Source organism: Anabrus simplex, chromosome 2, assembly GCF_040414725.1.
Source record: "Anabrus simplex isolate iqAnaSimp1 chromosome 2, ASM4041472v1, whole genome shotgun sequence".
NCBI classification, from domain to species: domain Eukaryota; kingdom Metazoa; phylum Arthropoda; class Insecta; order Orthoptera; family Tettigoniidae; genus Anabrus; species Anabrus simplex.
In genome coordinates, this window is record NC_090266.1 from 355,743,130 (window position 1) to 355,761,847 (window position 18,718).

The window sequence follows — 18,718 nt, forward strand, 5'->3', positions numbered from 1 at the left end:
TTATCAAGAATGAAACATGTCTTTGTGTACTGTAAAAGATTCATCTACAGTTTACAGCACTCTCAGGCAAAGATTACAGGAAATAGAAGCACGGAAGAATGCAACAATGCACTACTTTGCTCTGTACGATATATTCAACACCGGGAATTTCAAAAAGAAATTCAATATATCCAACTGAAAAAAAGAAGCTGACAAGAGAAGTCAATTAAAATCTCTCACTCCATTTCTCGATAAAGACGAGTGTCTCAGAGTGGGCGGGCGATTACGTAATGCAGACGCAGCATATGACCAGAAACATCAGTTTACATTACCAGCGCATCACCATGTCACGAAATTAATTATTTGTGATGAACACTTAAGATTACTACATGCTAGTACACAGCTACTAGTTGCAGCACTTAAGAATGAAGTATTGGATTCCTCACGCCAGGACAACTGTCAGAGGTGTCATTCGCAAATGCGTGACATGTTACAGGTTCAAGGCCGATAGCTCATCGCAATTAATGGGCCACCTACCTGCTGAAAGTGTTAAACCCACTTGTCCTTTCCTATATAGCGGTGTAGACTTTGCAGGACCCTTCTTCATTAAACAAGGTTCTCCATGTAGTAACATGAGTGTGAAATGTTACGTTGTACTTTTTGTCTGCTTAGCCACCAAGGCCATTCATTTGGAACTTGTAAACAATCTAACCACCGAAGCCTGTATTGCTGCTTTAAGGAGAATGATAGCCCGAAGAGGAAAGGTACTTCATCTTCACAGTGACAATGGTTCATCATTCATCAGAGCGAGCTGCACATATCGCATTAACAATTATAACTAAGTAATTGTATCATTTACTTGTGTTTTTTACTTGAAAATATTGTAGTATTTCATTTATGTAACGTATTTGTTGATGAAGTAATGTATAGAGTGCAGCACCTCGCAGGTGGGACGGTTTTTCTGGCACCAGGGACTGGCGGAAGATGCGAAGAAAAGCGCGAGAGACATGCCGTGAGTAACATGTGGAGACAAGTCTCATGAAATTATGTAATGCACAACAGTGCTAACATTTTTAAGTTCAGCCAAACCATTGGCACAATTTTAGTTACGTCTTTTCAAGTGTAAGTAATATTTCTAATGGTTTTTTTTTTTTTTTGCTAGTTGTTTTTACGTCGCACCGACACAGATAGGTCTTATGGCGACGATGGGACAGGAAAGGGCTAGGAGTGGGAAGGAAGCGGCCGTGGCCTTAATTAAGGTACAGCCCCAGCATTTGCCTGGTGTGAAAATGGGAAACCACGGAAAACCATTTTCAGGGCTGCCGACAGTGGGGTTCGAACCTACTACGAGGTGTGTTCAAAAAAAGACCGAACTGTGGCTAGAAAAACTTTATTATGTAGCTTACATCATTACACAGACTGTCCCCTTCAAAATAGTCCCCTGCACTATCAACAGCGTGTTGCCAACGTTTCTTCCACTTTTGGAATGCTTCCTGGAATGCACTTTCTTTGATGGCGCGAAGTTGCCTCGTCGTATTCTCCTTGATCTCTTCAATGTCTTGGAAACGATGTCCTTTCAAGGTGGTTTTCAATTTGGGGAATAAGAAGAAGTCTGCTGGAGCCAAGTCGGGAGAATAGGGCGGATGGGGCACAACAGGAATTTGGTGTTTTGCCAGATAACTGCGGACCGAGAGAGAGGCATGTGCTGGCGCATTGTCATGGTGCAACATCCAGGATTTGTTTTCCCACAGTTCAGGCCTCTTCCTGCGCACAGCATCTCTCAAATGCGTTAAAACATTCTGGTACAGTTCTTTGTTCACTGTCTGGCCTCGGGGTACAAACTCGTGATGGACAATGCCTTTCCAATCAAGAAACACAATCAGCATCACCTTGATGTTTGAACGACTCATTCGTGCTTTTTTCGGTCGAGGAGAACCTTTCCCCACCCACTGTGATGATTGCCTTTTGGTTTCAACATCGTAACTTCGTAACATCGTAACATTTCAAATGTTTCCACAAACGTTTTCCCAACTTTGAAGCAGAACTTCACGCACACGCGTTGTTCCTCAAGCTGTTTCATTATAGAATTCGATGAACATGTGACACACGCAATCACTTCAGAGGCTCTAACTCAACTGATAATGCAGGCAATGGAATGTGGAAAGCAGCGGTCTGTTGTCAGAAGTTGCCGCTAGGCGCCGCCACAGTCACAACTCGCTCAATGTTGCGGTTTGCGCGCAGTTTACAATTCGGTCTTTTTTTGAACACCCTTCGTATCTTCCGAATACTGGATACTGGCCGCACTTAAACGACTGCAGCTATCGAGCTCGGTCTAATGTTTTTTGTGCTAATCTCGTGTGTGAATGTATATGTACAGGCAGTACATACAGTAATGGTGTGTTTTAGTTCAATTAAGGCCACGGCCGCTTCCTTCCAACTCCTAGGCCTTTCCTATCCCATCGTCGCCATAAGATCTATCTGTGTCGGTGCGACGTAAAGCCCCTAGCAAAAAAAAAAAATGTTTTAGTTCACGTACAACAGAATAAATCAGTGACTTGTGTGCTCTTTATTTTTACAAAACGTTATTTTCTTAATAACATTTAAGTGGTCCTCCGAAAGTGTACTTTACTATGTGGTTATTATATGGGACCACCAGAGGTATGGTTAGATCGTGAACACACAGTAATTTCATCTCGGTCAACATTTTGTTGGTCATCCGGCCCGCAGAACTAAAGATTTTTAATTTCCTCTCTATACTCACACTCGCTGATACTATATATTGGCAAGATGTGAGATACTTGCAATTTACATGTCGTAGTAATAACATAAGAAGATGCTTGGTCTGAATAAACACTTTTAAAAACTCAGCAAAGTTGTCTGCAATCTACTTACTATTATTTAGTGATGTTCCATTAAATGTCATTGAATCTGGAAGCATATTGGTCTTCCTTCTGCTTTTAATGAAATTCCAAAAATCTCCAGGACTAGTTGTGATCTTTTCCTCAGATTCGGCAATATATGCTCTATATGCATATTGGATCAGAGATTTAGATTCTCTTCTGATGTCCTTGTATTTCTTAAAATGAAAAATGATGCTCCAAAAATTTAGATCGCTTTCTGTGATATTCTTTCAGCTTTAATAAAGAAATAATTTCATTTGGCAGGATCTAGTGTTCACAGTGCACTATGTCTTCTGGTATAAGCTAGAGCAATTTTCTTACTTTCATTGACCTGTCTGTCTTATCCTTGGCTTTGACAATGAAAGTTACTGAGGTATGTTTGATGGTAGTAATGCCATTCCTTATGCAGCCAGTCCTTGCTATGAATGGTGTGAAAATGTTGCTCATAGGGATGGTTGATGCATGCATTTCAGTGGGCTTGGCAGACTGATATTTAATAGTAACGTCTGGCCCAGTGAGGAAAGCAACGGGAAATTACCTCACTCCTCATTTCCCTAATACAACTCTTCAGTGATGCCTAGGCCATCTATGACAGCTGATGGCAGAGCTGTTGAGGTTCCAACCAGTCTTAGGGCTGAGGACTGAACATACACATACATACCAACATGGATACATTCTTCTCTTATAAAACCTTTTCTTTAGTACAGCATCCTCCATCAGCGAATTAATTATTCTATAAAAACAAATAAGTACCTCATTTGGATGACTGAGGTTGTCCAATTCCCTCCACGATTCCTCTCGTAGTTGAACATTCACTTTATAAAAATTAGCCTTATGAAAATTGTAACTTTCAACCACTTGAGGTTTAATTGAAGAATTTGTTCGTTTAATAGATAATTCAACCAACAGAGCAAGATGGTAAGAGTCTTCAGGTATTAAAGGAAGAGATTCTCTGGTTACATTTGTGATACTGGCCAAACTTGTCAAAATTAAGTCTAGAGTTTTGTTGTATGAATTCTGCACGGAATTCACAGATTCTGTTTTATGTAATTGTAAGAAATTCAAAACAAGTTTGTAACTTGGCCCCCCTAGCAACAGATCAAAATTTGTACCTTTTATCAGAGGAAGATTAAAATCACCTAAAATCAATGTGTTTCCATGCAACAATTTGTCTATGCTATCAAATCTGTCATAAAATCCTTTATATAGTCCATACTAGAATCTGGTGGAAAGTATACTGCCAGTATAATGTACTTCTTTGCACTAATGTAATTTCTAAGCGGAGTGCTTCTACATGCCCTAATTCCAAATCAAAGTTAACTGCGACGATATGTTTCGAAACAGCAGTTAGAACACCACCTCCCCTTTTATTTTTTCGGTCCTGCTGGAAAACATTGTATCTATTGCAAATGACTTCATTATTGAAAACACCACTGTGAAGCCAAGTCTTAGTTAATACCAGAATATCAAATTCAGTTGCAAGAGAACTCGTATATATTTCGGTAATTTTTGTGTTTAACCCTCTAACGTTCTGACAATACATTAATAAACTATCCTTAATTTCATTCCTTAGAGCGTCTGTACCTTCAGACCCTTTTACATCCCCTACAGTCCTCAAGGTGTATACGCATCTTTAATTACCAAAATCTTCCCTATCATAATAAGGAAAATTTAGACTTCTCATATTCTGTTAATACAATAATTAAATTTTGTTCACGGAAGACATTTTTTTACATTAAAGAGTTCACATCATCCAGTGTTATTAATGTGTAAATATAATGATTAGAGGTTCGAATTAAGAAGGACAAGCCCACTTTCATGGCGTTCGTAGATCTAGAAAAGGCATTCGATAAAGTTGATTGAACCAAGCTATTTTGGATTCTGAAGGTGATAGGAATCAGGTACCGAGAACGAAGAATTATCTACAATCTGTATAAAAATCAGTCTGCAGTGATAAGAATCGAGGGCTATGAAAAAGAAGCAGCAATGCAGAAAGGAGTGGGGCAAGGCTGAAGTTTTCCCCCTTCTTTTCAATGTTTATATAGAAAGGGCAGTAAAGGAAATCAAAGTGAAATTTGGAAAGGGAATCACAATCCAATGAGAGGAAATCAAAACCCTGAGATTTGCCGATGATATTGTTATTTTATCTGAGACTGCAAAAGATCTGGAGAAACTGCTTAATGGTATGGACGAAGTCTTGGATAAGGAGTACAAGATGAAAATAAACAAGTCCAAAACAAAAGTAAGGGAGTGCAGTTGTATGAAGTCAGGTGATGCAGGTAATATTAGATTAGGAAATGAAGTCTTAAAGGAAGTAGATGAATATTGTTGCTTGGGTAGTAAAATAACTAACGATGGCAGAAGTAAAGAGAATATAAAATGTAGGATAGCACAAGCAAGGAAGGCATTTCTAAAGAAAGGAAATTTGCTCACTTCGAACACAGATGTAGGACTTAGAAAAGTGTTTATGAAGACTTTCGGCTGGGGCGTGGCATTGTATGGAAGTGAAACATGCACGATAACTGGCTCGGAAAGAAAGAGAATAAAAGCTTTTGAAATGTGGTATACAGAAGGATGCTGAAGATGAGGTGGTTAGATTGAATCATGAATGAAGAAATAATGAATAGAATTGGTGAGACTGTGAGCTTGCAGCCGGGAGATCGTAGGTTCAAATCCCACTGTCAGCAGCCCTGAAGATGGTTTTCCGTGGTTTCCCATTTTCACACCAGGCAAATGCTGGGGCTGTACCTTAATTAAGGCCACGGCTGCTTCCTTCCAACTCCTAGGCCTTTCCTATCCCATCGTCGCCATAAGACCGATCTGTGTCGGTGCGACGTAAAACCCGTAGCAAAAAAAAAAAATGGTATTGGTGAGAGGAGATTGTTGTGGCTAAATTTGACGAGAAGGACTTGTACAGCTGGTTTTTGAGGGAAGTGTAGGGGGTAAGAACGGTAGGGGTAGACCAAGGTATGAATATGACAAGCAGATTAGAGCAGATGTAGGATGTAGTAGTTACGTAGAAATGAAAAGGTTAGCACAGGATAGGGTGGCATGGAGGGATGTATCAAACCAGTCTATGGACTGATGACTCAGACAACAGAAGAGCAGTCGATGGGAATAGCGAAAGAAGAGACAGATCTAGTATTAAGATTATGGAATTAGGTCAAGAAATTAAAGTTTGAAGAAATATACACATACATACATTCATACATCTTCATTATAAACAATTATGCCTTTCAGCGTTCAGTCTGCAAGCCTCTGTGAATTTCCTAAATGCCACCACAACCCAGTACTTGTAACTAGTTCTGTGGCCTCGTTTAGTTCTATACCTCTTATCTTTAATTTGTTCGAAATTGAGTCTAACCATTGTTGTCTTGGTCTCTCACTTGTCTTACCCTCCATAACAAAATCCATTATTCTCCTGGGTAACCTATCCTCCTCCATTCACCTCACATGTCCCCCCACCACTGATGTCGGTTTATGCATACAGCTTCATCCTTCAAGTTCATTCCTAACTTATCCTTTATCTCCTCCTTCCGGGTACCCTCCTGCCATTATTCTCACCGGTTTGTACCAGCAGTCATTCTTGTTACTTTCATATCTGTTATTTCTAACTTATGAACAAGATACCCTGAGTCCACCCAGCTTTCACTCTTATAAAGCAAAGTTGGTCTGAAACAGGCCTATGTAAAATAATTTTGTCCAGGAGTTGACATCCTTCTTACAAAATACTTTTCACCGCAATTGCGAGCTCCGTGCATTAGCTTTACTGCACCTTCATTCGATCTCACTGGGAGAACGCACATCCTAAATACTTGTAATAAGTACCTGTTCCAGCTTTGTATCCCCAATATGACATTAATTTCTCTTGGATTTCTTACCTACTGACATCAGGTTAGTCTTGGAAAGGCTTATTTGTGTACCATACTCATTGCATCTATTTTCGTTCCAAGATATTAGACTGCACGCTTTCGGCACTGTCTGCCATCAACACAAAGTTGTCAGCATAGGCCAGACAGCTTACTACATTTCCACCTAACTGAATCCCTCCCCGCCGGATAATCCATGTAAACTGTGAACAACAAAGGTGAAATATTACAGCCTTATCTAATCCCTGTAAGTACCTTGAACCAAGAACTGATTCTACCATCAATTCTCACTGCAGCCCAAATGTCAGCATAAGTGCCTTTGATTGATTTTAATAATCTACCCTTAATCCCATTAGGGGCTAGGTTCACCCGGAAGGACATGGGTTTGATTCCCCGTCAGGAAGTCTTAAAATTTAAGAAACGAGATTTCCACTTCTGGAGGTGCACATGACCCTGAGGTTCACTCAGCCTACACCAAAAATGAGTATCAGGTTAATTCCTGGGGGCAAAGCGGCCGGGCGTAGAGCTAACCATTCTACCCCCACCAAGTGCCGAGGTTATGGATAGTGGGTTAGTGGAAGCCTTTACCTTCCTCCCCTCCAGGGGCTTTCATGGCCTGTATGGAGATCGCTTTGCTTTGCTTTGTTTTGGTTTGCTTTGCTTTGCTTTCCTTTGCTTTCCTTTGCTCCCATAATACCCCAGTACAGTGAAAATCTTTTCCCTCGGTACTCTGTTACATGCTTTCTCTATATCTACGAAGCATAAGCATAACTGTCTATTCCTCTAACAGAATTTTTCATTTACCTGGCACATACTGAAAATCTGATCCTGACAGCCCCTCTGTAGTCTGAAACCCCACTTGTATTCATTCCACTTCCTCTCAATCACTGATCGCACATTTCCTTCCAACATGCCCGTGATCGCTTTGCCTGGTATACTCTTCAATGAGATACCTCGATATTTGTTGCAGTCCTTCTTGTTCCCTTGCTTAGAAATAGGTGCAGTTGCTGCTTTTGTCTAATAAGAAGGTATCTTGCTAACATTCTATGCTAATCTTATTACTCTGTGAAACCATTTTATCGCTGCTTTTCCACTATATTTCACTATTTCAGGTCTAACTTAATCTATTCCAGCCAGCAGATTTAGGATATAGGAAGGGAATGGGTGGCATACGGGAATGTAGCAGTAGAAATGTCAATGGAATACCTAGGAACAACTGTGTTTGAAAATGGGAAAAATCAACAAACATCTTGATGGAATGATTTAGTCAGGGCAGCTTGTATACTTAGTAAAAAGCCATATCAGTATTGCTGCAAACTTGAATTGATGCAGATAGAGAATAGTATGTAGATGATAGAAAGAGAGCAAAACAAAGCATTTTAGAATCCAAAAGGAAACTTTTGGATGATTTTGGTTATAACCTGGAAAGCCTTCGTCTAGTGCCAGGGAAACTTTTCTGGCCTGTAATAAAGAATTTTAGAAGGGAGGGAAAAGAGAAATTAATTGTATTTTGGGTAAATCAGATGAACTCATTGTAGGCCTCAGGGAATCACTGGACAGATTTGGGGAAAATATCACAAAGATGTTTAAGAACAGGTAGATACAATGAATGGAAAGATTGAAGAATGTGGATTGAAGATAAGTGTGAATAAGTGCATGACACTGGTGATTAAGAAAGGAGGAAAAGATTACAGTATATTAAACTTAGAAGCAAAAATCTGGAATTGGAGACTTTGAAGTACTTGTGAAGTGAACAAATGCAGAATGCAAGACTTAATGCTGTGATTAGCAAAAGGATACAAGGAGGGTCTTTCTGTTACAGTGTACAAAACGTATTCTGGGATAAAAAGTGCCAATGAAGGGTGAAGAAACCATGTGTAAAATATATATTACATACCCATAACAACACCTAAAGCAGAAACATGTTTGATGACAAAATGAGATGAAAGAGAAATCAAATTCTTGAGGAGGATGGTGCAGAAAACGAGAAGAGATAAAGTGAGTAATGGGGAAATGTGAAAAGAAATTAAAGTGGAAAAGTTCAGTGATAAAATGGAGAAAAGCAGGCTTGGTTTATTTGGATATGTTAGAAAGATCTGTGATGAAAGAATGACAAAACAGGTTATGGAAAGGCAAATGAAAAAGGGGCCAAGGATGACTGTGTTAATGGCAGACTGTGCTAATACCTGCAGTGTAGTATCTCGGAACTTGAAAAGAGATGTAGCGAGTATGATATGAACATGAGCATAAGGTGATGTCAGTAGGGAGGAAATATATGTATGGATAACATCACAAGAGCAGCAAAAGCAGCGAGACAAGCAACATGATGTTGTGAACAGTGCTGTCATCTGTATGTGCATTATTTTGTGTGGCCAAAGCATTTCTTCCTTTACTGCCCTTTGATATGTTGAGTCTGTATCCTGTTTTCTGGAACAGTCGACACTAAGACTTCTAAGATGAATAATCCAGTCTGCTGGTCAATCACATACAACTCTCTGGCACTCTTGGCCGATATTTCCCATGTTCATTGAAACAAGATATTTTCATTTTCGGGTTCCAGGTGAAATGTTGTACCGTTGACATCAGTGACCTATACCCCTGTAAACTTTGTCGTTAACTGCAATTGTTCCAAACTATTATCCCTCACCCAGGGAGTACGTGGAATGAAGACATGTTCTTCAACATAGTGTGACATTCATACTGTATTCTATCGTAGTTTGCCTGCTGTTGTCACCTGTTGATGATGCATATCAGGTAGCATAAGACACGATTCACTTTTAAAATGGTTTGAAATGAACTAGTGATATATTTTCTATTTTGTAACTAGACTTGGGGGTTCAGTTCTATAAGAATCATTCAGTGCTACTGTTTGAAGTAAATGAAGCCTGCTGCTGACTATTTAGTATATTCTCTCCCTTAGGAGCTGACTACTGATTGTTTAGTTCTTGTTCATTGTAATCAAAACTATGGCATGGTAAAGCCTTAAAATGATTGCCTTTCAGGAAATGTTAAATTATACATCTTGCCTGCTCTGTGCAAGACCTGTATTCCACCATGAAATCTATTGGGGCATTCTTCTACTATGTAGTGTATTGTATGGACTGCACCACTATCACATATATTGTCCCTGCAGAAACCCCACTTGTGCTTTAGATCTTTGCACGTTCCTTGACTAGTACGGTACCGGTAACAGTTTGGCTGAATCCATATCTGTCTTGTTCGATGGAAATTAGGCACACAGTTCACAATTCACTGTTATGGGGCTTTGCCTTCAGCCATTCTCTTGTCCATTCCACATTTGTGCTGAACCCACTTACCAGCTGTTGTTTTACTTCTTCATATGGTGTTCCTTTGGACCTTAATCAGTTTGCAAGTAAATACTGAAAGTTTGCATGTAGAGGGATGGAGCTGGCATGGAAATGGTTTAGCTGAATCCATATAAGTCTTGGGCCCAGTTTCTTCAACGAATGTTAAGTGTTAACTCCGCTGTTAAGGAGACTTAACACATTATTTAACAAAATGGTCGTCTCATCAAGGATTGTTAACTCTAACAAATTGTTAATACTTCTGTTGAATTAACGTGGCGGCAGCCCTATGTTAAACCTCTTAACAACTGCTAAAATTTCAAAATGGAGGCATGTAGAAGACGTAAGTTTGAAGCTTTACTGTTGTATGAAGACTATTTATAAACTGAAGAAGGCAAAGGACAACCCATACTAAGAAATAACTACTTTCTAGATTTGTCAGAAGATGTATTTCTAATTACCAAAGCCATAATGAACAAGATACTAGACGATATTGAAAATAGGTTAGAGGTTCCAACAGTGAGGACAAATATCATGAGGCAGGATCCGCTTCGGACCACATGGAGGTGATAGAACACTAAAATGCGAACACATTTTACTCAAACTTGTCAGGTCTGCAACCTAATAATTTCCGAAAAATTTATGGATCCCCCGATTCTAATGCAACACCTATATACTTGAGAAGAGTTGCAACCTCGACAAGTGGAGCAGTGGCCGAGAGGTCATCATACTTGTCTTCGAACTGCGACGACTTGAGTTCAAGTCCCACCCTAGACATACTTTTTTTATACAAATTAAATCATTGGTTCAGGGAATGTGAAGATAATTGCGAATAAAATGAATAGGCCTAATCAAATTGCAGTGCAACTTTATTTTCTACCTCGAATTAATATGTCCGCCTCTGTGGTGTAGTGGCTAGTGTGATTAGCTGCCATCCCCGGAGGCCCGGGTTCGATTCCCGGCTCTGCCACGAAATTTGAAAAGCGGTACGAGGGCTGGAACGGGGTCCATTCAGCCTCGGGAGGTCAACTGATTAGAGGTGGGTTCGATTCCCACCTCAGCCATCCTGGAAGTGGTTTTCCATGGTTTCCCACTTCTCCTCCTAACTTAAGGCCACGGCCGCTTCCTTCCCTCATCCTTGTCTATCCCTTCCAACCTTCCCATCCCCCAGCAAGGCCCCTATTCAGTATAACAGGTGAGGCCGCCTGGACGAGGTACTGGTCATCCTCCCCAGTTGGATCCTCTGACCCAGAGTGTGAAGCTCCAGGACACTGCCCTTGAGGCGGTAGAGGTGGGATCCCTTGCTGAGTCTGAGGGAAAAACAAACCCTGGAGGGTAAGCAGATTAAGAAAGACAGAAATTAATATATATATATAATTATACAGAAAGAGATCCAGCAGTAACTGTGAGACCGTTTAGGCCTATATTAATTTCAGGTAGAAAATTTTTATCTTGACATTCCCTCAAATATTAATTAATCTTCTTCTTCTTTATCTGTTTACCCTCCAGGGTCGGTTTTCCCTCAACTCAGAGAGGGATACCACCTCTACCACCTTAAGGGCAGTGTCCTGGAGCTTCAGACTCTGGGTCGGAGATACAACTGGGGAGGATGACCAGTACCTCGTCCAGGCGGCCTCACCTGTTATACTGAACAGGGGCCTTGCTGGGGGATGGGAAGGTTGGAAGGGATAGACAAGGATGAGGGAAGGAAGCGGCCGTGGCCGTAAGTTAGGAGGAGAAGTGGAAAAGCATGGAAAACCACTTACAGGATGGCTGAGGTGGGAATCGAACCCACCTCTAATCAGTTGACCTCCCGAGGCTGAGTGGTCCCCGTTCCAGCCTTCGTACCTCTTTTCAAATTTCGTGGCAGAGCCAGGAATCGACCCGGGCCTCTAGGGGTGGCAGCTAATCACATTAACCACTACATCACAGAGGCGGACATATTAATTTATTTTGTGCAAAAATCATAGCTGCGACGAGACTCGAATTCACGTCTACGAGGTTCGCCGACAAGTACGGTGATCACTTGGCCACCACTCCGTTCCGCTGTGGTGTAACTCCCAAGTATATATGCCTTGCATTGGAATCGGGGATTCATCAATTTTTATGAAGTTATTAGGTTGCGGACCTGACATGTTTAAGTAAAATTTGTTCGCCTTTAGTGTTCTACCATTGTCCGAAGCAGATTCTGTGTAATGACATCTGACCTCATTTTTTTCGAAAACGAAAGCGTGTTGACTTAAACCCTTATGCACGAGTTACCGTTGAGTGTCTCCCCACAGGTACATTGAAGCTTGGTGAAATCGGTTGACCGCAGGGTCTGGCCTCTACTTGTTGGATATTATGCTTGAGACACTTTTCATGTAATTGTAGGCGACTATGTTCACGAGTGCAAGAAAAAGTGTGTAGAATCCTGCAAAGAATTCCTGCTGCCACTGCAGCATTAACAAGGCATTATATTATTTTCCCCGCAATAAAATAATGCCTGAAAACCATTCAAAACACATCAGTTAACACATTTTCCCGGTGATAAGCATGTAAGAATAGGCTATATCAAATGTTGTGATATAACAGTCCGTTCTTTCATTTTTTTGAGCACATTTGCATAATTTTAAATTAAAATTAAATTAAATAAAAACTCGCATTCTTCATAACGCTTTTGTTCCTCTTACTTAACATGTTTACGTCTTACCGGTCTCCGCTAACCATAACCTATAATAATGTTCACCATGTGTCTGTGTGACAAAATACTATTTCAACAGACCACTAGGAGTGCTTTATGTAAAGAAACAAAAGACGCTCACTGCCAAACGCGTTCAGAAATCTCACTGAAATGTGTTAATTTCTCTTTAACAATTGTTTCGTAACAAATGTTGGAAATGTGTTTGTGAAACAGGGCACTTTTATACAGAGTGTTAAATTAATAGCAATTGTTAGTTAACATTTGTTAAGTAAAATTTAACATACAGTTGAAGAAACCGGGCCTTGCTCTATGGAAACCAGGCACTTCGTTAGACAGATTGCCGATTAGTTCATGTTTATATAGCTTTGCCCATTCCACCTGTGGGTCAAACCCGTGTTGCAGCATTTATTTTGCTGGTTTTCTCGACATTAGCCACTTTGCAAGTAAATACTGAACGTTTGCATTTAGAGAGATGGAGTCAGCTAGACTTTTCTCGTTCCAATCAGAAGCGCTGTTCTCTTACAGAGATGCAGAGGGACAGATGTTCGAGAGAACTGGAAGCCAGTTCAGTAGAGTAGATCTTGTCATACCACTGAAAGCCCTCATGGATACATTTAGGTGTACTTCAACTTTACTGTTATCACTGCTGCCAAACCAAACAGGTGAACAGTACTCTGCTGCAGAATAACAAGAGCAAGAGTTGATCCATGAGGCACCATTGTATCTGTTCCCCAAGTTGTGCCTGCGAGTTTCCTGACGAGATATATTTAAGACTTTACTTTCTGTGCAGCGTTAGTTATGTGGCTTTGGAATGTTCAGGCTCTGTCCCGAGTAACACCAAGATATTTCTTAAACTTGTTTTAGTGGTGTTTTGTTTTCATCACCACTTCATGAAATATTCCTGAAGGTTTGTAAGGCTAGTAGCTTTTCAGTTCTCTATCAGTCGAGTTAGCCGTGCAGTTGGAGCGCGCAGCTGTGAGCTTGCATCTGGGAGATAGTGGGTTCGAATCCCATTGTCGGCAGCCCTGAAGATGGTTTTCCGTAGTTTCCCATTTTCACACCAGGCAAATGCTGGGGCTGTACCTTAATTAAGGCCACGGCCGCTTCCAACTCCTAGCCCTTTCCTATCCCATCGTCGCCATAAGACCCATCTATGTCAGTGCAACGTAAAGCCACTAGCAAAAAAAAAATAATTCAATTCTCTTCACAGACATCCAAAGTTCTGCTCTGATAAGCGATTGCAATATCATCAGCATACTGAAATATTTGACAGAGCCTGTCAGGAAGGTCTGCTGTATACAAATTGAAGAGGATTGGGGCAAGAATGGATCCCTGGAATGGGCCATTGTTTGGAGTACATCATCTACTCTTCTTTTTTCCTTGATGGCTGGGCTGAGTCTCTCAGACGGTTGAGGTGGTGGTTTTCTGAACCCAACTTGGTAGGTTTGATCCTAGCTCAGTCCGGTGGTATTTGAAGGTGCTCAAATACGTCAGCCTTGTGTCAGTAGATTTACTGGCATGTAAAGGAACTCCTACAGGACAAAATTCTGGCACCTTGCTGTCTTCGAAAACAGTGAAAGTAGTTAGTGGAATATAAAAGCATAACATTATTTTATCCTTGAAGTTCCTTAAAGCAAAAATGACAGAGCATGTTGCTGAGAAGATTGCCCAAGGTCTTGCATGGCAATGCTTTCAGAAATTTCAACAGAAGCCCTTCACATCATACTGTATCATATGCTGATGCCAGATCAAGCAACACCTGATTTTTTTTTTTTTTTTTTTTTCCTTCTGGAAACCTGTTTCAGTATTTGTTACTAAGGATAGCACCTGTTCACAGCAGTTTCTGTGAGGTCCAAATCCGGCCTCTTCAGGAGAAAGGCGATTAATTGAATCCTGGATCTTCTTCAGAAGTTTTTATTCAGTGCTGAGTAAGGATATTCGGCGAATATGCTCCACAGCAGTTCTATCTTGAGTTAGAAAATGGGAGTTGTTGTTGATCATTTAGAACATTTTTGGTTCATAAAGATCTCGGTCCTAATGATCATTGTTTGATGAAATGAACTGTTGTGTAGTGAATTTTATGGCTTCTGACATAAGAAATTTCATCTCATAACATGTTATCCTTCTTCCCCAGCAATTGCATGGTCACCTCATCATCACGGCCTCCTTGCTAGTGGTGGTGGTACAGCAGATCGCTGTATACGTTTCTGGAACACACTCACTGGACAACCGATGCAGTGCGTTGACACTGGTTCGCAAGTTTGTAATCTTGCATGGTCCAAACACTCATCAGAGTTGGTAAGAATAAATACTTGTGGTTTTTTTTTTTCTTTTTAATAGATTTTAGGTCTGAAAATCAGTACAGTAAACAACAACAATGGTGGCTAAAATATATGAGCTTGAAAACAATATGATAATGGCAGCAAATATGGACTAAAGGTGTCAGGTGCCATAGACCACCTTACTGCAGAGCTGAACTGAGCTACCAGGATCCCTAAGATTAGAAATTAATATTGTGAAAGTCTTATTAAGATATCTGCCATTGTAGTTTGCTGTATCTGCTCTAAGATTTGTGATCACAGGTATGTAATGAAGTCATTTTTTTCCCAAATTAGTGGTGGAGGTTATTGTGAATTGTTGGTTGATGGGAAAATGAAGTTACGGAGTAAGTGGCTGTGCGGTTTGGGTCAAATAGCTATCAGGTTGCATTTGGGAGATAGTGGGTTCGAACCGCACTGTTGACAGCCGTGAATATGGTTTTCCGTTGTTTCCTATTTTCTCACCAAGCAAATGCTGGAAGTGTACCTTAATTAAGCCCATGGCAGCTTCCTTCCCACTCCTAGCCCTTTCCTATCCCATCGTTGCCGTAAGACCTATCTGGGTCGGTGCAACGTAAAGCAGACTGTTAAAAAAAGATTCCCTATCTGTTGCTTTCCTAGCCTTTTCCTAAATGATTTCAAAGAAATTGGAAATTTATTGAACGTCTCCCTTGGTTATTCCAATCCCTAACTCCCCTTCCTATAAATGAATATTTGCCCCAGTTTGTCCTCTTGAATTCCAACCTTATCTTCATATTGTGATCTTTCCTACTTTTATAAACGTCACTCAAACTTATTCATCTATTAATGTCATTCCACGCCATCTCTCCGCTGACAGCTCGAAATATACCACTTATTATACGAGTTTATACGAGGAGTAATTTTAATACCACCTATTCAATACAAGTTTATTCCACTATAGTGTGGTTAAATACACATGGAAATTATCAGAAATTTGAAGTACATGTTTTGCCCACTATTTATTGGGCAGCATCAGCTTCAATCAATCTTAAAACACATATGGTCTAAGGAGTCATAATAACTTACGTAAAAATTATTGATGAATATTTACAAGTGCTAATACTGTGGATGCAAAATGTTTACAGTGAAAAAAAAAGAAGAAAAAAATTGGTATTAAAACAAAACTTATACTAAAATCACTATGAAAAATTGATGTGTTCATCTAAAAGTAATAGTCATATATTTTTATTAAAAAGTAGTCCATGTCTGACACTGAAATGGATCTTCTTGATGAGAAGCTTAAGCAATATACAGTATATTACATTAGGAAAACAGAATATAAAAAATAAGGCGTCAACAGGATACGAACAAAACGGTTAAAAGATGCAGTAAAAGTTCATATTTGAGGCCAATATTTAAAATAAGGATGAAAGAAATAGTTGAATTGAAGGCAGTGTAGTTTATGACGTCTTGGATAGTTGGATTAAAATAGTGGTATGTCGTGGAGTGCTGAAAAACATTGAAGAATTTGCCGTAAAACGCTGCTAAAATATCGAATAAAAGAAGGTAGGCTGGACGACAAATACGTGTAACAGAAAATGACTCCTGTAGACGTGGATGTCCGTCATAAACAATGTTGTCAATCTGGAATGAAACGGAAGGCTAGCTTGACGACGGGAAATTATGCCGAGAATATATCACTGAAAACTATATGTTGAATACTGTGTACTTACTTATTCTCAAGATGTAATGTACGTTCGAATGTATCTGCAGCGTTAGTCTGTTTGAAGTTCCTACTTCTAGTGTAGTAACGACGCTGTGGAGGTGTAGGGGAATGCTGAGAGGAAGAGGAGGTATCAGTAGGCGGAGCATCACGTCTTATAGCCAGTATAGGAGGGGCGTTATTTGAAGGACCAAGTATGGCGTCGGTATTTAACGAATTAGAGAGAGTCTTTAATTCTAAGGATTTAAATATCTGAGGGACTTTATTATGGTTTGGGTTGACTGTATTCAATAACTTAGGCATTAAAATTTGTAGCGGACTTCTGACTTCCGTGTCGTCATTAAGATTACGATCTTTATTATATGTCCTGTCCAAGAAAATGTAAATACTCTCTAATTCATTCAAAAGTTTACCTTTGCCTGTATTCCTAATTATTGTGAGATCTTTTTCTATTGTAGTGAACCGGTGTCCAGTTTCCTTCATGTGGGTGCTCATTGCCGAGTATTTATTATGTTTTTCGGCATTGAAATGTTCCATGTACCTTATATAAAAGCTGCGTCCAGTCTATCCAACATAGGATTTTCCACACTGAATATCTATTTCTGTCGTAGTCAATCTTATTATGATTAAAAAAGATGTTTTGAGTTGTGTTGATTGCTCGAAAGGCTACGTTCATATTATGCTTACTGAAAGTATTCGCAATTTGGTGGACTACTGGGCTATTATAAGTGAAAGTGGCGTACTTAGTTCTTTTTGGTTTGTTGGGTATGAGATTCGTGGATAACTTATTTTTGATTTTGTGAATTAAGCGGTTTATCATCTCGACCTGTTACACGTATTTGTCGTCCAGCCTACCTTCTTTTATTCGATATTTTAGCAGCGTTTTACGGCAAATTCTTTGATGTTTTTCAGCACTCCACGACATACCACTGTTTTAATCCAACTTTCCAAGACGTCATAAACTACACTGCCTTCAATTCAACTACTTCTTTCCATCCTTATTTTAAATATTGGCCTCAAATATGAACTTTTACTGCATCTTTTAACCGTCTTGTTCTTATCCTGTTGACGCCTTATTTTTTATATTCTGTTTTCCTAATGTAATATACTGTATATTGCTTAAGCTTCTCATCAAGAAGATCCATTTCAGTGTCAGACATGGACTACTTTTTAATAACAATATATGACTATTGCTTTTAGATGAACACATCAATTTTTCATAGTGATTTTAGTATAAATTTTGTTTTAATACCTCTTTTTTTTCCTTCACTGTAAACATTTTGCATCCACAGTATTTTTTACGTAAGTTATTATGACTCCTTAGACCATGTATGTTTTAAGATTGATTGAAGCTGATGCTGCCCAATAAATAGTGGGCGAAACATGTACTTCAAATTTCTGATAATTTCCATGTGTATTTAACCACACTATAGTGGAATAAATTTGTATTGAATAGGTGGTATTAAAATTACTCCTTGTATAAACTTTGTAATCAGCTATTTTTCAGTACAGAATAATGACGAGAATAATGGTTTGTAATGTGACAGCCAACCAGGCAAGATGTTAATTAAATAGATTTCTCAATCTTAAAACAAAAATTTGTAAGTTAACCAAAGATATAACGTTCTTCAAACATTGTCTGGGACTGAAAATTGATTCCGAAATTCTTGAAATCAACGCAAAGAAAGAACTTAAATAGTTATAATATGAACAAAGTTCAAAATGAAATAAATGATATTTGGATAAAGAATGAAATTAAGGCGTTGTATAAAAAGAAGTTGCAATTAAATTTACAACTTTATAAGACACATATAATAGTGGCCCAGGTACTGGTCCCATTAGAATGGAAATCGTTCCAACAACACATAGATATCAAATTAACGCACTTGTTGAATAAGAAACAGGCGACTCTGGATAAGAAACTAATGCAATTGAGAGCATCACAAACACAACATTCTAAACAAAGTACAGATAGACAGA

General features: G+C 39.4%; 1 protein-coding gene across 1 annotated transcript in view; it reads left to right on the plus strand.

Moving 5' to 3' along the window:
• fzr (fizzy-related) overlaps window positions 1-18,718 on the plus strand; it is a 378,342-nt gene that overhangs the window by 267,571 nt on the left and 92,053 nt on the right. Inside the window, exon 9 of the mRNA XM_067139092.2 lies at window positions 14,871-15,034. Coding sequence (XP_066995193.1) covers window positions 14,871-15,034 — 164 coding nt within the window. The remainder of the gene's footprint in view (window positions 1-14,870; window positions 15,035-18,718) is intronic.